The sequence below is a fragment of the Lithobates pipiens genome, unplaced genomic scaffold (genome assembly GCF_037356315.1).
Source record: "Lithobates pipiens isolate NorthernLeopardFrog02 unplaced genomic scaffold, aLitPip1_a1.2 Scaffold_8, whole genome shotgun sequence".
Classification (NCBI taxonomy): Eukaryota; Metazoa; Chordata; class Amphibia; order Anura; family Ranidae; genus Lithobates; species Lithobates pipiens.
Window position 1 is genome coordinate 482,183,780 of NW_027507903.1, and position 20,669 is coordinate 482,204,448.

The window sequence follows — 20,669 nt, forward strand, 5'->3', positions numbered from 1 at the left end:
TATCCAGACCTAAACCCTATTGAGCATCTGTGGGGCATCCTCAAATGGAAGGTGGAGGAGCGCAAGGTCTCTAACATCCACCAGCTCTGTGATGTCGTCATGGAGGAGTGGAAGAGGACTCCATTGGCAACATGTGAAGCTCTGGTGAACTCCATGCCCAAGAGGGTTAAGGCAGTGCTGGAAAATAATGATGGCCACACAAATATTGACACTTTGGGCCCAATTTGGACATTTTCATTTAGGGGTATACTCACTTTTGTTGCCAGTGGTTTAGACATTAATGGCTGTGTGTTGAGTTATTTTGAGGGGACAGCAACTTTACACTGTTATACAAGCTGTACACTTACTACTTTACATTTTAGCAAAGTGTAATTTCTTCAGATTTGTCACATGGAAAGGTATAATAAAATATTTACAAAAATGTGAGGGTTGCACTCGCTTTAGTGAAATAGTGTATATACTTGGACAGTGAAGGAGAAGCAGCAAACTGATGATCTGTTCTCTATGTCACTTTGCTCTCTCCATTTATCAGCATTCTCCTTGCATTATATTGTTTCTTTCATATGTGCCTGGAGTTTAATTTGAGGTGGGAATAAGCTCCAAAAATCCAGAGAACTATGTTAAGGAGTTCAGGAGACCTCAAGGGATATAGGAAGCCACTGGTTGACTGCTAACCAGACTCCACTAATGAGAATATGAAATATAACATTTGGGTGAAACGCCCTCTAAGTTAGCTCTGCAAGGAGGAATAATAACCCCTGAAAATGGGAAGGACATCACAACAAATTTTTCTGTAATTGTAAATGACCCATCTGTCGTGTCACAAAACAGAGGAGAAAGTGTACGGCCATGGTGGTGCTCTTGGTGGAAGTAATGGGGTGGGAGGGGTCAGGTTGGATCTCCCATACCCCAGACATGAGGAGGACATTGTGCATACTTGGTTCCTGAAGGAGTAGTGTCTCACGGGGTCTTCGGCTGCCAGTGAAATGCTGCTTAGGAGGATGAAGAAGAGGATCAGGTTGGTAAAGATGTTGTTGTTGACAATACGGTGACAGTGGAGGCGGAATCTGCAAAGCAAACGCAGAGGGGGAAAAAATTAGCCATTAGAGTGGACAACCTTCTGCAGGAGGAGGTACTTTGAAATGGAGAGAGAGATTTAAAAGCAAACATTTTAATTTCCTACAAACCTGTTAAAATAATACTTTGGTTAGTTATGTTATTTAAAGCACATACATCTTCTTTGAAAGCTCATAATCTAGACATGAGAATAACAATTTTTATGGAAATATGGAAGTTACCAGTGCTGACCTCTCCTCTTAAAAATGTTAGATGCCTGGCTGTCAATGCCAGCCCACTGCTTGCATTGGGGCTGAGCGCTCATGGGAGGAGTACTGAGGCAGGGTGCAGTGATGTTTTCAGTTTTATGTACAGCACCCTGCTGGACCCACCCACCAGACATGATCTGTCTGCATTGCACAGGGGAGTACAGAGACACAGATTTTATGGAAATTTATAAAAATGTAAAAATGTCATTAGTATGTTATGTATGAAAAGGAGAAATCAGGGAAGTGAAAATATAAGCAGACTCAATTAATCAGATTTAAACTACTGAACCCCTCCCATGCTCATAATCTCCACAACGTATGCACTAATTGTTCTGTAGTACAAAATAAAAACTGGGATAATTTCTAGGGTTTACATACATTTCAAGTTCCAATTTACTGTCAGAACAGATGACCTTTGATTTGCTAACCCTTTGCTTTCAGTGTGGCTGATCTCAAATTTGGATGAACTTGTTACCCTGGATTTCTGACTATTCCAGCTAATGGATATGATATATATCTTTTATAAGACATGGCCAAGTTCATCTGGATTCTCTTGGCTGGAATCTGTGTAAGTGGGACAATCTCTAGCACAGGTCAGTAGCTGTATGTTAGTATAACGCAGTTAATTAATAAGGTTATCTGAAGGAAAAAAATGAGGACAAGGTCCCAGAAGGAGGGACACCTACAGAAAGGACACATTTTATAAGATTAAAAGGACCATGATGACACAAGGGAGGCTCTGAGTCGACAGTGTTTAATCCAAACTGAATTATCCACCTGTAAAGTGACTAGTCTGACAAACCTGCTCGTTGGACTTCAATATCAGCAAACATAACAGTGAAGGAGTCCTGAATGGGCCGTGTACAGTATATTTAGGTTTTGTACAGTGTGTATCAAAAGGAGCCATTCAACATATTGTATGTACCATACACAAAACGACAGATTGTCCAACTCCCAGACCCGAAGGAAATATTGATCTGAAAGTGGATTTGTCATCAAATAAGTTTTAATGCCAACATGCTACTGTTAATTTGTCAGTGTAACAATTCCAGGCATGTGCTACCCCTCAAATAGATCACATTACTCCCTGACAATATCTTCATCTGCTTTCTCTTCAAAAGGACAGCAACATCTTTGTTCGGGCACCACCCAGGGTCACCATCTATTTCCTAGACTGACATGCTCAAAGATGACACCATCATGTAAATCCTCCAGGCAGACTGATCACACCACCTCGGCCTAGGCAAAGTCATTGACTGGAGCTGAATTGCATCTTTTTAGGGCTGGTTCACCCTAGATGCACAGGAACATGTTCTGTTTTCTTGTTTGGGCTGGTGTTGGATGGGTTTTGGGGGGATTGCATTTTACATTTTTACACTTGCTATTTTACTTACTTTTTTTGTCACAAAGTGACATTTCATTTATTTCTATGCAATGGGGTGCATAAAAATGCAGATATGTTGCATTTTTCTGCACAGCAAGTCTCCACAGCTGTGAACAGGGCATGCATAAAACTATTGTTTTCTGTGTGTCCTTGCAAAGACTGGCATTTTTCGAGTGCAGAAAAATGTATATCTCTGCATAAGTGAGAATAAGCCCATAAAATAGTAAAGGTCATTTTTTTTCATTTTGGATGGAGTAAGGGAGGGTTATAACTAGGGATGAGCTTCGTGTTCGAGTCGAACGTACGTTCGACTCGAACATTGGCTGTTCGGCCGTTCGGCGAATTCCGAACGTTTGGGCCGTTGGACCCATGATTGGCCAAGCATGCACTGTGACCCCGCATGCTTGGCCAATCGCAGCGCCGGCAGCGAGGAGAGCCATGATTGGCCACAGGCATCCTGCCTGTGGCCAATCATAGCTCAGGCTGTGTAGTGCACGCCCCACACTATATAAGGCCGCCTTTGAGGCGGCCTCGTGTAGTGTGTTACTTAGCATCTGAAGCAGTGGGTGTTCTGTGTACCTTCAACACAGTACACACCAATCGTTTTTGGCTGATTTCCTATCTTGCTGCTGTGTAGTGGTTGTTGTCTGTGCCCTGACTGCAGTATACACCACTATATTCACCTCACCTATATAGCTAGTGATCTAGCTTTAACCACTTAACAACTGCCCATTGCCGATTAACGGCTTCAGGGGGGTTGTTTAACTCTGAGAGGCCGTTAATTAACGGCCTCCCAGAATTCTGCTCTCGCGTGCCCCGAGGTGTGCGCACTCGAGAGCATCCGTGACCGCCGGGTCGCATCACGGATCACGGTAAACGGCCGCTCATAGCGGCCGTTTACCACGTGATTGCTCCGTCAAATGACGGAGTGATCACTTGGAAACAAACCGGCGTCATGTTATGACGCCTGTTCCTCCCTCCCCTCTCTGTACCGATCGGTACAGCGGAGGGGAAAGAGATCGGTGTCAGCAGCGATGTGGGCTGCATCTGCAGTGCCCACATCGCTGCTCACCGAATTTAACCCCTCAATTCCCTGCCAATACTCTGCAATACCAGTGCATACTCTGCAGTACCCTGCCATTATTCTGCAGTACCCCGCCATTACTCTGCAGTACCCCGCCATTACTCTGCAGTGCAGTACCCTGCCATTACTCTGCAGTGCAGTACCCTGCCATTACTCTGCAGTACCCCCCATTACTCTGCAGTAACCCCCATTACTCTGCAGTACCCCCCAATACTCTGCAGTACCCGCCATTACTCTGCAGTACCCCCAATACTCTGCAGTAACCTGCCATTACTCTGTAGTACCCCCCAATACTCTGCAGTACCCTGCTATTACTCTGTAGTACCCCGCCAATACCCTGCCAATACTCTGTAATACCCTGCCATAAATTGCCATACCCAGCCATACTCAGAGATACCCAGCCATACTCGGTGATACCCTGAAATACCCAGCCATAGACGCCCCCCACCCCTCACCGCCCTCCGGTGCTTCTACCAACTCGCCAGTACGATCAAAGCCAGAAACTTTTTTTTATTTTTTATTTCAGGCTTCCCAGCCTAGAGGTGAGATGTGGGGTCATATTGACCCCCCAGATTTCACTGTAAAGAGGACCTGTCACCCCATATTCCTATTACAAGGGATGTTTACATTTCTTGTAATAGGAATAAAAGTGATCAAAAATATATTTTTGGGGAAAAAAATGTCAAACTAAAATAAATAAAGTAAAATGAACAATAAAAAAATAAAATAAAAATTAAAGCGCCCATGTCCCCATGTGCTCGCATGTGCCACACATGTGAGGTATCGCCGAGAATGTTAGAGCGAGAGCAATAATTCTAGTCCTAGACCTCCTCTGCAACTCAAAACATGTAACCAGTAAAAAAAAAATTAAAGCGTCGCCTATGGGGATTTTTTAAGTAGCGACGTTTGGCGCCATTCCACGGGCATGTGCAATTTTGAAGAGTGACATGTTTGATATCTATTTACTCAGCATAACTTCATCTTTCACTTTATGCAAACATTGGGCTAACAAGTGGTTAATAATAGAGCTTGCAGTCAGTAGTGTTAGGAGATAGTGCGTGCTGTCTGCGTGCTCTGTACCCAGTACATACCGCTATAATATAGGGCAGGCCCCTACTTTCAAACATCCAACTTACAAACATCTCCTACTTGCAAACGCAAGGAGACAGCAGCAAGTGAGATGAAAAAAGATGGACGACAAAACAAATTATACAGGGGTGATAACCCTTCCCTATGTTTTCCAAAAAGCTTAAAGATAGTTTTTTTGACTGGAGCTACACTTTAAAAATGTACCGGTTGAAAATGACAAACAGATTCAACTTAACACAACAAACCTACACAGTCCCTGTCTTGTTTGCACCGCCTGTATACTGCTGTTCTGAGTATATAGGGCCTGGGGGCCACACGCATTTCCTTTTTTTAATATGGGTACGGGGTTCCCCTTAATATGCGTACAAGACCCAAATAGGCTGGTAATGGGCAGGGAGGGCTACCCATGCCATGTTTCTCAATGATTTTCAACCATATTGCAGGAACCAGATATAACATTAAAACCGCAAGCAGTTTTAAATGGTGTTATTTCCGTTTAATGTCATTTTGTGCAGGGACTGTTCTAAACACGGGAAACACGTGGCACTTCACAGGCATACTACAGACACCCCCCAGGCACCATATTTAAATGAATATTTCACTTTTTTTTTCACTTTAATCGTCATTAAAATCAGTGCTCCCGCCAAAACGGCAGTTTTTAAAACTTTTTTTTGCAGTGACCCATGTCCCCTGAGGCAGGAGGCAGGTCCCCAAACCCATTTTAGGACACTATCTTGCATATTAGCCGTTAAAATTAGCACTTTCCAATTCGAACGTTCGAGTCCCATAGACTTCAATGGGGTTCTAACGTTCGTACCGAACGCGGGGGTCGTTCGCAAGTTCTGGTGCGAACCGAACCGGGGGGTGTTCGGCTCATCCCTAGTTATAACCACTGTCATGTTTTCTTTTTGCTATCTGTGTCCCATACCATTTGAGAGATATCCCCTCACTTCCTGTCCCACAGCCAAGACAGAAAGTGAGAAGAAACCCCTATAAAGTGAGGGAGTGAATGGTTGTCACCATGGTCAACAAAACTAGTGCCTGCCCCACTGGAAGATTTCCCATCAATTCCTGTTCTGGGGATAACCCAAAATTTGGGATTGTCTTTTACCTTCACTCTTTGATGATAACAGTAACATGACAAATAGAAAGTATAGGTGTTCTAATTTCTCGCCACTCTATCCTAAACAAAATATGCTAAAAAAAAAAAAAGAATTATAAAAGATGGAGCTTTTCTGAAAATTTTTACTGTTTCCCTATATTCTAACATGTCAGGAATGTATTCAAGCATTCCCAGACACATATTTAGGTTTACTGCCTCGTGAGCCTCAACTGTTGTTACTTGAAAACTTGTGTAAATGTAAGCTGCGCATATACAGTATCCCAGAAGCTTATCAGTTCATTATGGTAAAGTCAGCATTTCCCATGAAGTATGATTTTGAAAGATTTCTGAAAGTGGCCCAGATATTTAAAGAACAGAAAAAGGTAAAAAATCTGTTGCAAAGTTTGCTATCTGCCTCTAGATGACTTTGGATCTTTTAAATACTGGAATTTTACTGCATAATTTTGGACTTACTTGTTGTCTGGACGGAAAATGAAGAAAGCAGTGGCTTCGGGCATGGGAACAGCCTTCTCCTTAATATGCAGTTCAGACAGTGGGCGGGGACGAGGGCCAACAGGCATCTCCGGCTCCTCCTCTTCCTCCTCCCCCCCTGAGGAACACAAAAATTTTTTAGTTAGGAGAAGGTTCTTCAAGATAGCAGGTACAGCAAGCAAAAAAGAAGACTAGGGAATCTACATATTCTGGGCTAGCTTATGTGTCATTCCGCAAAAGAAAGATTTTGTTTTACTACAGCAAAATTACATTTATAAACTCTGAGACTGGAAAGATATTCTGTGATACAGTTCAGTTCACATGATCAGCTTACCATGTGGTTAGGGATGAAACAGTGCTACTGTATGGCTCAACTTCAACTTACCGTATATACTCGAGTATAAGCCGAGATTTTCAGCCTCTTTTTTGAGGCTGAAAGTGCCCCCCTCGGCTTATACTGGAGTCATCGCTGTCTGCCCGCTCGATCAGCGTGTCGAGCAGACAGACAGCGGCCATTCTATAATTCAAAAGCCGCGCCTCCGGCTCCGCCTTCGCCTGTGATAGGCGGAACACTGAATTTCCCAGCAGCCTGTGTTCCGCCTATCACGGACATCGTATCATCCTCGTACTACGGACGAGGATGATACGATGTCCGTGATAGGCGGAACACAGGCTGCTGGGAAATTCAGTGTTCCGCCTATCACAGGCGAAGGCGGCGGCGCAGCTTTTGAATTTTACAATGGCCGCCGAGGCGCCGACGAAGAGGGCATGGGACGGAGGCAAGGCAAGGCACGGCACGGGACGGGACGGGACGGAGGCAAGGCACGGCGGCAAGGCACGGCACGGGACGGAGGCAAGGAGGCAAGGCACGGGACGGAGGCTCGGGACAAAGGCTCGGGACACAGGTAGGCTGGACACACACACACACACACACACACACACACACACACACACACACGGATGGATACACACACACACAGGGATGGATGGATGGATGGAGACACACACACACAGGGATGGATGGATGGAGACACACACACACAGGGATGGATGGATGGATGGAGACACACACACACAGGGATGGATGGATGGAGACACACACACACAGGGATGGATGGATGGATGGATGGATGGAGACACACACACACAGGGATGGATGGATGGATGGACACACACACACACAGGGATGGATGGACGGACACACAGGGATGGACGGACACACAGGGATGGACGGACACACAGGGATGGACGGACACACACACAGGGATGGACAGGCATGTCTCACCCTCGGCTTATACACGAGTCAATAAGTTTGCCAGTTTTTTGGGGGGTAAATTGGGGGCCTCGGCTTATATTCGGGTCGGCCTATACTCGAGTATATACGGTAAACTTCAATAAAAATAGAATTATACTATCTTTAGTGACTAATGAGACCTTCTGTAAACATATATTTTTGAATTCTAGCTCTAAAAACGTGGTTTACATTATGACTATTCAGACTGCAGGTTACAATAGCCCATAATGCCGCGTACACACGAGCGGAATGTCCGACAGAAAAAGTCAGACAGAAGCTTTCCATCATATATTCCGATCGTGTGTATGCTTCATCTTTTTTTTTTTTTTTTTTTTTTTTACGAAAATTCTGACAGACCTAGAAATAGAACATGTTTTGAATATTTCCGACGGAACCAATTCCTATTGTGAAAACCGCTCGTCTGTATGCTGTTCCGGCGGACCAAAAACGTTTCATGCTCTGAAGCAAGTACAAGACGGAAGCTATTGGCTACTGGTTATTGAGCTTCCTTTTCTAGTCCTGTCGTACGTGCTGTACGTCACCACGTTCTTAACGATCGGACTTTGGTGTGATCGTGTGTGCATACGACAGTTTCAGCGGAACTCCATCGGATAAACCTTCGGAGTTTATTCCAACCGGAAAATCGGTCGTGTGTACGCGGCATAAGAGTGGAGATAGGTGAACAATATTATGCAGATCATTTCTCAATAGTGTCTAGACAATCCAATGTTGCTAAACAATTTTAGAATGTACATAATTTAGAATCAACATGGATTTCTTTTCTTTACACATTTATGAATGTATTGACAAATCTATACATGGGTACCATATAAAGGGATGTTCCTTTCAGCATACAGACTATTGCCTCAGCGTTAAACATATTGAACATTATGCCTTAAAGTAGTTCTAAACCCTTACATATATAAGTGAAGTAAGTGACCTCAGGTGATACACAGAGATGAAACAAATCCTCCTACACAAGCTGTACCTGTTTATCTGCAGTCTTCTCTTCTCTACAGCAGTTCAAAGAAAGTGCTGAATTTTAAAGCTTGTCTAAGAGGTCAGAAAAAGTGGACTGAGAACTAAAGTTACACTCTGCAGAGCTCAGTGAGGAGAGCTCTGAGAGCTCATTGGAGGGAAGGGACACACCTCCCTCCACACAACACATAGTAACAGAGCTGAGGCTGTCAATCAGCTGGAGATCACTCCCCTGTCCCATTTTTTCTCCTGCTGCCAGGAAAACCTGTCAAAAGTGATTCATGCTAGTAGCGGAGGAACTAAGCAGCAGACAAAAATGACACTTAACTGAGACAATTACACACTATAGAGGGATATTCTTTGTTCATATTTGAAGTCTGAGGTTTACAACTACTTTAATACGGTTCTGACTGTACGTGTAAAAGATACCGTACTTGTTTGGTAATACCTCAGAGGTTTGGCTCTATATGCCTCTGTATATCTGCTGTAGATGTATTGGCTAATACATAATGTTTCCAGATCTTTAAGCGTAAGGCCAGAATGCTTTAAGGTCTTGTTTAAGTGGGACACTTATCTCCACTTCTAACATCGCTTTTTTTTCCCCCCTCATGCTGTTTCCTTTTCCCTTTTGCTCATATGCATTGTTGTGTGTATATTGTGCCTGGAAAGCAGTTTTCATACACATGAGTGATTTGAGATCCTGTTTGTAATTTGGTTTAGGTAAGAAAACTTTACAGAGTGATTTGGTAGGCAGGCTTTTAGATTGCTTTAGCCCCTTCTAAACATAACCTGTATGATTTATACTGTCTGGTATGTTCAGTTTGCAAAATTCAGACCTAGCTGCATATTTAAATTGCGCCGCTTATAAGCAATATTCAAACGTTGTTATTTCTCTGTGGAACTCAGACATTTCTCAGCAATTTAGCAATCTTTCCAGAATCCTTTGCTGTGGTCACCTGGGTTTTCATTGCTGCTGGGGTATGGAGACTTCTCATCATTTTCATTGGATGGATAATCTTCTACATTAATCTACAGGAAGGAGATGAAGAATAACGGTCAAAAATGTGTTCTTAAAAACTGCTTTCACAATCCGTAGATAATAGACAACTAGGATATTGAAGTGCTTTGCATGAGCTACTCAAACTGGGTTACAAAAAAGTTAGTTCTGTAGAAGTGTGTGATTGGCTGAAGGTGGGGCCAGTAATGTCATTCCTACCTTGGTAGTAGGAGCTGATTCGCCATCTGCAGTGATAGCCTTCAGCTCGATCTTCTCTTTGTTCTCCTCCACAGCTGGAACTGGAGATTTTCCGATTGTCTCATTCTCTTGTTTCTTCTCTGGGCTCGCCGTTCTAAGAAAAAGAATTGAATGCATTTTATTTCATATATGGGGGCTTCTGGTCACTCTACCAGAGATGGTTAAATCAAATTCTTCATCCAATAGATGCATCCTCTTGATAGTGTGTCAGACAAACTCTGCATAGAAAATTACAGGCAGTCCCCAGGTTACAAGGTTCTGTAGGTTTGTATTTAAGTTGCATTGTTATGTAAGTTGGAACAGGAACATTTTTTAAGTGTAAACCAGCCAAAAAAATTATTTGTAAGTTTTTTTTGGATAGCATACAGAAGGGTTAACACCCCTGGAATGTTTTTTTTTTTTTGCTGTCTGTGCCCACTCAGAAGATTTCACCTCACTTTCTGTCCCTGTGACAATTGGATTTTGAAAAATGTGGGTTGTTGTGGAAACAAGGATTGGTGATAAAGCTTTAGCGGAGACACCTTTTTCCCTTAATGATAACTCTTACAGGAGTAAACTTCCCTAGCTAGGGGTAGATTTCCTCTCAAGTTTTGTTGTCTCCCTCCGTTTGTAAGTATGAGTCCTTCGTAAGTTTGTTTGTAACTCTGGGACTGCCTGTATATGTAGTTTTGGCTTACCCATGTTTAAAATGTACTGTATGTATAGTATATACTACAAAAATCAAATTTGGGTTTGGCTTGAAGAAAAGGTCGCAACCCTAACCAAGACAGCAGGAAGGAGGCCCGCTGCGGGACCGTAATAAAGGGCCATGTGATGATAGTAAAAGATCTCCAGGATTAATGGGAAGGGCCGTGGGCTTGGAGGGAAGAAGGGGGATTTTTTTTCTTTTAAACATTTTTATTTTACTGTTGTTAATTTCTGCTTGTGTAATATGTTTTCTGTAAACATTTTTTGTGCCATTTTTTGTTTTCTTTTCATTTAAATGTTACTTTTAAACTAAGAACTCTAAGAAGCTACGTGTATAAACTCTGTTACATTTCTTTCTGGGTGTGACAGCGACTGCTCTATTACTTTCAGGCTGAGCAGAGTGGGGCTGAGACTGTGTATATTAAACAACCCTCAGTTCTTCTACTAAGGTTAATGATCTAAAAAAAAAATCACAAAAAGCCCCCCAAATCTGAGCAACTGGAAAAAAATTTACTTTTATTCCTGGAGAAACTCTCTAAAGCCTGTGAGACATGTGAGATAAGAGGAAAAGTAGAAAATGAGCAGAATATTACTCTAAAATTTACAAAGTCCAAAAAAACATAAAATAAAGCTTCCATTGATCTAAATACTGTACAACACAATGCTAGTGGGTCGGGGAGAAATTTACCGAGCAAGTTTCTTCCTCTCCTTCTCTTCCTCCTCCTCCCTCTGAGCAGAGGTCAGGCTTTCTGCATCTGCCAGGTTGTCCACAGCAATGGCCAAGAAGACATTCAGGAGGATATCTGACACAGGAGTTAAGGAATGCAGAGAGAACCTTAATAGCAGCCACCCATAAACTTATTAAAAAACATAACTATGGAGCAGAGCTCAGTCTCATCCATTTGCAGCTCCCTCCCAAAATTATACTTTCATCTCCAAGATCTGTCTGTAAAGTGAACCTTTCAAGCCTACATGAATACATTCCTGGCTTCGTGGTCAATTGATGTAATTGAAGGCCAAAAAAATAAGATCACTGGGGGTGTGTTTTTAAGACAAGACATGCCATCGCCAATGAAATCCATCAATAGACCACAATATAACCATAGCTGTGTGGTTTTATAGCCAATTGATGCCATTGTAGATTGGAAATAAGATTACTTGGGGTGTGGCTTTATGGCTATTTGATGTAATTTTAGGTTGTAAATAAGATCACTGGGGGTGTGTCTCGGACCACAAGTTTGGAGTGACTTTCCCTTCGTGCACTTGAATTGTAGGATACAATTTCCACAGATGAAGAGGATTATGAAATAGATGCAGACGAGCATCCCAGGAAATGAGGGTCCACCATATGCCATGATTCCATCATACATCACTGAATTCCAGTCCTCTCCAGTAAGGATCTGCATGAGAGAAAATAAAGCAAAAGGTAGAAGGAAGACAAAACAAAACTTTTCATTTAATTTAACAATACTGATTACCAGATATTGGAGAACATATCCAGCCAAACTACCTTTGTTTTAGAAAATAGTTTGTAGCCCATCCTCCTCATTAGCATGGCATAGCTAAGTAGGTATAGAGCATAAGAAAAAAACTTCAAGCTGTTTGGATATAAATACTGTTTTTCAGAATGAGTCATAGTGCTATTCATGATGTATCAGAGGGGTTGGGTGCTACACGCTTGTTTGTGGTAGATATAATCATGATCAGTAAAGTGCTTCAGCTGATAAACCCTCTAAAACAAAAGCAGAAGCCACACTTCTGTGCTTAAAGTGATTTTAAAGTCTCGTTTTTTTCCTATAAAAATAGCAAACATGTTATACTTACCTGCACTGTTGCAGCGGATTTGCACAGAGCAGCTCGGATCCTCCTCTTCTCGGGTCCCTCTTCTGTGATCCTGGCCCCTCCCTCCTGTTCAGGGCCCCCACAGCAAGCAGCTTGCTATGGGGGCACCCGAGCTGAGTCAGATCTCCCTGTGTTCATTCAGACACGGAGCCCCACCCCGGCCTGCCCCCTCTCTCTCCTGATTGGCTAGCTGACTTTGATTGACAGCAGTGGCAGCCAATGGTGCCACTGCTGTGTCTCAGCCATGTAGGAGGGAGAATCTTGGATGGCTGAGACACTTGTGGACATCGCTGGACAGAGATGGACCTTAGGTAAGTGTTAGGGGGGCTGCTGCACACAGAAGGCTTTTTATCGTAATGCATAGAATGCATTAAGATAAAAAAACCTTCTGAATTTACCAGCCCTTTAAGCCGCATGGTCAGGAAACATGCAAAAACTATGATGGTGAGACGAAAGCTCAGTTATAAAGTGTAACAGCAAAAGACCCTGGTTCATCCTACTAAACCTTCCTCCTTCTAACCATCAAGAAGGGACGGAAATGTTTAAAGTGAAAAGCTTCTATAAGGCCACACCTGGAAGACAGTGAGCAGTGCCTGCGGGAAGTTGTCGAAGGTGCTGCGGCGGGTCTGCATCTCGTCGAAGTTGAACTTTCCCCCGAAGAGCTGCATCCCCAGCAGGGAGAAGATGATGATGAAGAGGAAAAGGAGAAGCAACAGGGAGGCAATGGAGCGCACAGAATTCAGCAGAGAGGCCACCAGATTGCTGAGGGAATTCCAGTACCTGAGAGACACATAAAGAAACACTTAGTAACTGCAACTAATCAAAAAAAAAATTCATCCCTTATTTTACCTGTGTAAAGCATGATGGGTGGTTGCTTGTTCTGGAGCAGTGCACCCTATTAAAGTTGAACTCCAGGATTGAGCCTTCCTTGCAGCTCTAACTCCTTGCCCCCATTCCCCTCAAAAATGTTTTTTTTTTTTTAATTTGTATCTTACTTTTTTTGCCTTGTGACGTCATTGTTTGCTGCCTAAAACTGCATTGTGGCCAGGTCCCTGGGGAGGATCTATAGAGGTGCTGCATGTGAATTAATAGGAAATGCAGTGACATTGTCAGTGTGTGTGTCTGTGTGTACAGTGCCCGGGATACTTTCAACCCACATAGCCACAAGGCTGCCAATTAATGCCTGTGGCTGGGTCAAGAAGAGTAACTGATGACACTGCTCCCTTATCTAAACTACAAAGAGGAAGGAACATGACTGGGAGCCATAGGGAGGGTGCAAGTGTGATCCTTCTACATGGAAGTTGCCCTGCACATGGAGAATGAAGCTGGCCATACATTATACAATTTTCATTTTCAATTTCCTTTGGATTTACCTTCAACTATGTAGAGCAATGGCCTCTCTGATTGCATACAAATTGAAAGTGTTTAGAGTTGACCTAATTATATGGTTTTGGTAAACCTAAACGAAATTTGTATAATGTAATGTTCAGCCTAAGGAACATTTTTGTGGGAGAAAAATGCTAACACAATGAACTTCAAAAAGAAGGAGAGCTTTTTTCGACAAGGCTAGAATGCGACTTGCATATACTAGTCACTGCTTTCTGGCTGGAGTTTAGCTTTAAATTCCAATTGAAATTTCAGTTTAAATCAATTAAATACATTCCAGGTGCCTCAGTACAAAAGGTGTGCAAAAGTCTTACAGTTTGTTTTGTAGAAAGCAGCCACAGCCTGAACAGAAAAGCCTGTGCTCTGCCAGCATGCTGCAGAGGAGAGCCCTCTGTATGGAAACTGTGGTCTCTCTGCATATCACAGCCATACAACTCCCAGTCACAGGTGTGGTGGAGGGGGTACCTGGTAATCTTGAATATCCTGAGAAGACGTACGCAGCGTAGGACAGAGATGCCCAGAGGGGACATGATTTTGGTCTCTACCAATATGGTTTCCAGGATCCCCCCGCAGACGATGAAGCAGTCAAATCGGTTGAATAGGGAGACAAAGTATGCCTGGAGCCCCAAACTGTACATCTTCAAGAGCATCTCAGCGGTGAAGAGTGCCAGGAGGACCTTGTTTGCTGTGTCTGAAACATGCAAGATAAAATGTTTCAAAACATTACCAGCTTATTCCATTAACAAGTGAATAGAGTTTTTTTTCATAACTCAACACAAGGGAGAAAGGAACTAATTACCATTACCAATAACTTAATGGGGCTAGAAATAGAATAATTTTCTAAAATCTAAAAAAAAAGAACTGTTGTTACAAATTAAGTTACAATCAGATCAGGGAAGTCAGTGATCTACAGTAACAGACTCACTTAAGCAGCCTTAAAATGGAGGTCTGGGCAAAAAAAATGAATGACAAACAGTATATTTTGTAGTATGTCAGTAACATTAAAGTGGATGTTCAGACAAAACCCAACTAACGCTTAACCTGCTCTCTGACACATTCTAAACCTAATCTATCTAACCATGTAAAGAAAAAATCGCTATACTTACCTGTTCTGCAGCCAATCCAGTCCCAGCATCAGCTGTCAGCGGTGGCTTCAGTGTGGAGGTGGGTGCAGGAGAGGCAGCTGACAAACGGAAGCCCCATAGTAAGTCTATGGGTGACATCACTTCCCAGCCAATTTACAGTTGTTGTCGGTCCTCTCCTGCCCACAACTTCCTCCTCTGGAGACTGGACTGGATCGGCTGCAGAATAGGTAAGTGCAGCGATTTTCTTTACAGGGTTAGATGGATAAGGCTTAGAATGTGGCAGAAAGCAGGTTTAGAGTTTGTTTTTGCCTGGACTTACACTTTAACACAGCAGTTTTGGTTCACGTTACGACCAGTAACGTGAACCAAAATGACCAGTAGATCCATTATTATTCCACTTGGTGTAAAAGGGTGACAACACTGTTCATTCTACTGTGAAATTTCGCAGCAGTGCTGTCCCCCTCTAGAGAGGGTAGTCTTAGAAAAACATGTAATTTTAAATGGGTAAGTATGGATATAAACAAATTAAATCTCAAGTTCAACTGACAATTTCAAGCAACAGTTTGAACTATAGGAATAAATGCTGGGCAACCCCAGTAGGGTTACATGGTTTAATCCAGCACCTGTGACTGTTATGCCCCATACACACGGTCGGAAATTCCGATGGAAAAAGTCAGATCGGATTATGTTGTCGGAAAATCCGATCATGTGTGAGCTCTGTCAGACTTTTTCTGTCGGAATGTCCAACGGAAAAAGTTTGAGAGCTGGATCTAAAATTTTCCAACAACAAAATCCGATCTGACTTTTTCCAATTGTGTGTAGAGAATTCCGACGCACAAAGTGCCACGCATGCTCAAAATTTGGAGACGAAAGCTATTGGCTACTGGCCTCTATGTAGTCCCGTCGTACGTTACGAACGGCACCTTGTTCTAAACATTCAGATTTTCCGACAACTTTGTGTGAACGTGTGTATGCAAGACTAGTTTCGGCAAAATCCGTCTGAAAAAATCAGACGGATTTTGTGGTCAGAATGTCCGATCATGTGTACAGGGCATTACTGTTGCTGGACACCTTGGTCTGCACGGAAATTGTACAGCTTAATCTGCACGTAAATTAAACAGTTTGGTATGCACAAGAGCTGTGTTGGAATGTACACTGAGCTGCATCTGCGCAGCTCAGTATACATTCCAAATAGAACTGTAGGCAGGCAGATAGATTTATTTTATTGCAGAAGAGATATTGCATGTATTTTCTGCAATAAAAACCCTGTCTGCTTGCAGTTTTTCAAAATAAGAATTTAGTTCTGCCTATGCCATGTACACACGATCAGACTATCCGGCGGACTTAGTCTGGTGGACAACCCGCCGGACTTTGCAGCTGAGTTCCTCTGGACTTTCCGAACGAGCAGACTTGCCCATACACGCCCACAGCATCCTCGGGGACTGTGACATCATAAGGGGTGGGGTCACCATGTGACATCACCCGGTGACCACGCCCCTTGTCTCTATATAAGTCGCCGCACACCGTGTCCCTGCCATTATGGCCAGAGAGAGCGTCGTGTCAACATCGGAAGAAGAGAGGAAGAAGGAAGAAAACAAAGAAGCAGAAAGAAGAAAGAAGAAGAAGAAGAAGCAGAAGGCGGCGGCGGCGACAGCGACAAGACCGGGCCAACACTAGTAAAAGAGCTAGAAGAAGAAAGAGGAGGCCCAACAAGAAGAACCGAAGAGTGGGACAAGATCCCAGAAGTCGGAAGAAGACCCCTGGATGGCAGCGGTGACGAAGGAGAATGCTGGGCTCCTCCGCTAGTAAAAGAGCTAGTAAAAGAGCAGAAGATAGCGGAGGAGTCCAGCGAGAAGACCCCCGAAGATGGAAGAAGACCCCCGGAGTAGTCTAATAATAGGATTTTTGTATTCACCGTAAAATCCTTTTCTCTGTAATTCATCGACTGACAAAGCTCCTCTCTGTAACTAAATGGGTTTGTTAGCCTGCCACTAGGAGAAACTAGGCAAAATTGTAACACAATACACAGAATTGTCAGTACAGCCCAGGGGGCGGACCCTGTGCCAACAACCCTCTCTGCTGCCCCAACAGCTTCAGTATGTCAACAAGCAGCATAACATAGAGAAAAGGAGGGGTGGGTGCTGTGTCGGTCGGTGAATTACAGAGAAAAGGATTTTACGGTGAGTACAAAAATCCTATTTTCTCTTATATTCACCGACACAGCTCCTCTCTGTAACTAAATGGAACGTCCCCAAGCAGTGCCAAACGAGGGGTGGGAAAAACAGCATAAAAACTTCATCCACCATGACAAGTGGGAACTAGTGAAACTAAACCCACAAAAAAACAGCAGTGTGTGGAAAAACACCACCAAATAACCGGGTATCCTCAACAGGAGTGATCCCCAAGACCGCAACAGTGCGGAAGTAATGCAACAGTGCATTAACAAAAAGTATTGCGTTTTTATCGAAAAACCAGGAAAAAATCTCAATTGCATATATAATTGCAACTATACGGCCACCTGCAAACTTTTGCGGCCAAAACAGGCATCAGCCTGACGTCTACCTTGTAGAACTTGGTAAACGTATGGACAGACGACTAGGTCGCCGCCTTACACACCTGAGCGACAGACGCTTGGTGTTGGAAGGCCCAAGACGTTCCGATTGCTCTTGTAGAGTGGGCTGTGAATGGAAAGGGAGGCACCTGCCCCTTCAAGGCGTAGGCTTGGACTACAATCTGTCTGATCCACCTGGAAATGGTGGCCGACAAGACCGCCATACCCTTCTTTGGACCAGCCACCGAAACAAACAGTGAGTCTGACTTCCGAAAGGGGGCCATGGCAGACAAGTACACCTTCAGAGCCCTAACCACATCGAGAGCGTGAAGGGCCACCTCTTTGGGGTGCTTCGGCTTAGGACACAACGATGGTAATACAATGTCCTCATTGATATGAAAAGCCGAGAACACCTTCGGTAGAAAGGACGGTTGCGGACGCAACACCACCTTATCCATGTGAATGACCAGATAAGGCGACTTGCATGACAAGGCCGCCAATTCCGAAACCCTCCTGGCCGATGTGATGGCCACTAGAAAGACCACTTTCTGGGAAAGAGTCAACAGGGGGAATCTCCCTGATGTTTTCAAACAGCGGCTTTTGAAGCGCTGACAACACCAGGTTCAAATCCCATAGGGGTAACGGTGGGCACACCGGAGGGACTACATGTCGTACCCCCTGAACGAAGGTACTCACTAATGAGTGAGACGCCAGGGGTCGCTGAAAAAAGACAGCCAAGGCTGAAATTTGCCCCTTAACGGTGCTTAACGCCAACTTCTGGTCTACTCCTTGCTGAAGAAACAGCAGGATCCTTGATATAGAAAAGGAGCGCGAATGCCATCCTTTCTCCTCACACATGGAGATGTAGGCCTTACAGGTACGATGGTATATCTTCCGTGAAGAAGATTTCCGTGCCCTCAACATAGTTGGAATCACCGAGTCCGACAGACACCAGTTCCTCGGTACCTGGCTCTCAATAGCCATTCCGTTAAAGCCAGCAATGGTAAAGCAGGGTGAAAGATTGGACCTTGAGATAGGAGGTCCTCTCGCAGCGGCAGTCGCCAGGGAGCATCTGCCACCAGACGCACCAGGTCTGCGTACCAGGGCCGCTGAGGCCAATCTGGGGCAACCAGGATTACCCCTCGGCTTCCACTCTGGGAAGCAGACGTGGCAACAGTTTCAGTGGAGGAAAGGTGTAGATCAGCTGGTACTGATCCCACGGAGCCACCAGCGTGTCTGATGCGTCTGCCCACGGATCTCTTTTCCTGGACACGAATCTTGGCACCTTCCGATTGAGACGGGAGGCCAATAGATCCACATCTGGTGTGCCCCACTTCAGGCACAGCAGCCTGAATATCTCTGGATGCAATGCCCATTCTCCTGGGTCTAGCATATGTCGACTCAGATAGTCCGCCTGCCAATTTTTCACCCCCGGGATGTAAATGGGCGACTGGGCCGGTACGTGTCGCTCTGCCCACCGAAGTATGTGAGCGACCTCCCGAGCAGCGGCTGAGCTCCTTGTTCCCCCTAATTGATTTATGTATGCCACAGCCGTGGCGTTGTCCGACTGTACCCTGATCGGATGCCCTTGAAGACTCAACGACCATGTGTGGAGGCACAGCCTGGGTGCTATCAATTTGAGCAGATTGATCGGCAACTTGGATTCTTCCGTCGACCAGAGGCCCTGCGCCGACTGAATCCCCATCACTCAACCCCGGCCGGATAGGCGGGCATCCGTTGTGATCACCGTCCATTGAGAGGGAGGAACAACTTTCCTGACTGAATCACCGGGGATCGCAGCCACCATAGCAGGGAATCTCTAACGGACTGGCTCACCTGGATCGAGCGATCCAGGGACAAGGGAGATTTGTCCCATTTTGACAAAATCTCTTTCTGCAAGACCCTGGTGTGGAACTGGGCATACGGCATGGCCATGAGTCCCAGGACTTGCATGCAAAAGCGAAGTGACGACCGCTCGCGATTCCACAGCAGTTTTATCGTGGCTCTGAGGGTCTGCACTCTGTCTGAAGGGAGAAAGGCTCTTGCTTCCTTGGAGTCCAGCAGCAAGCCTAGGTACTCCAGATACTGGGTCGGTACAACCACCGACTTCTTTAGGTTCTACAGTCACCCAAATTCTTGCAAAGTCTGCATGGTGATCGCAACATCCTCCTCCAACTCCGAGGCGGAAGATGCTCTCAGGAGGAGATCGTCTAGATATCCCATGATCGCGATCCCGCGTTGTCACAGCAACGCCAAAGCTGGAGCCAATACCTTGGTAAAGACTCGGGGGGCTGATGCCAGGCCAAATGGTAGAGCCACAAACTGATAGTGGGCTTCCCCAACTGCAAATCGCAGAAACTTTTGATGCCGCAGACATATGGGTATGTGCAGGTACGCATCCTGGATGTCCAAAGACGCCAGGGAGTCCCCTTGATGGAGTGCAGCGACTACTGAGCGAACTGATTCCATCCTGAACCTCTGCACTTTTACAAAGTGATTGAGGGCTTTTAAGTCCAAGATTGGACGTACCCCTCCCTTCTTGGGAACCACTAACAGATTTGAGTAGAATCCCTGGAAGCGTTCCGATTCCGGAACTGGTACAATCACCCCTCGACGCAGCAAGTCCCTTACCGCGCCCAACAGGGCCTCCCGGCGAACTAGGGACACGGGTATGCTGGAGGGGAAGAATCTGTTTGGCGGCCAAGAGAGAAACTCTATCTTGTAGCCAGTGGAAATCAGATCGCAGACCCATTGGTCGGATAATCGGGAGGACCACCGGGCTGCAAGCTTCCGAAGGCGACCCCCCACCCGAGACATGGGTGGGGGCAAACCTTCATGCGGTAGCACTTTTTGTTTTTTTGCCGACCAGCATTTTAACCAAATCAGGCGCCGCAGCACCACAGCTGATACTGAAGCCCTGGATAACAAAAGGGAGGGTATCCAGGGACGCATAACAAACGTACTTGAGGGCTTGCACTAGTTGGTCCGCCAATTCCACGCAGACAGGAGAAGCCTTCTGCTCTCCCAATACGCGGTACAAAAGTTTTACCCACTCAGTCAGTGTCTGTTTCACAAGTGCAGATGCCAGTACTGGTCGTATGGCGGACCCCACAAC

The 20,669-nt window shown here is 44.8% G+C and overlaps 1 protein-coding gene across 6 annotated transcripts in view; it reads right to left on the reverse strand.

The window, feature by feature from the left end:
• Positions 1 to 20,669, reverse strand: part of CACNA1C (calcium voltage-gated channel subunit alpha1 C) — a 628,086-nt gene that overhangs the window by 193,756 nt on the left and 413,661 nt on the right. For all 6 annotated transcript variants that reach the window (XM_077468880.1, XM_077468877.1, XM_077468876.1 and 3 more), the window contains exons 13-20: positions 14,384 to 14,609; positions 13,105 to 13,312; positions 11,970 to 12,090; positions 11,379 to 11,493; positions 9,965 to 10,097; positions 9,705 to 9,777; positions 6,459 to 6,594; positions 938 to 1,067 (exon numbers count right to left, since the gene is read on the reverse strand). In XM_077468880.1, the coding sequence (XP_077325006.1) occupies positions 938 to 1,067; positions 6,459 to 6,594; positions 9,705 to 9,777; positions 9,965 to 10,097; positions 11,379 to 11,493; positions 11,970 to 12,090; positions 13,105 to 13,312; positions 14,384 to 14,609 (1,142 nt within the window). The remainder of the gene's footprint in view (positions 1 to 937; positions 1,068 to 6,458; positions 6,595 to 9,704; positions 9,778 to 9,964; positions 10,098 to 11,378; positions 11,494 to 11,969; positions 12,091 to 13,104; positions 13,313 to 14,383; positions 14,610 to 20,669) is intronic.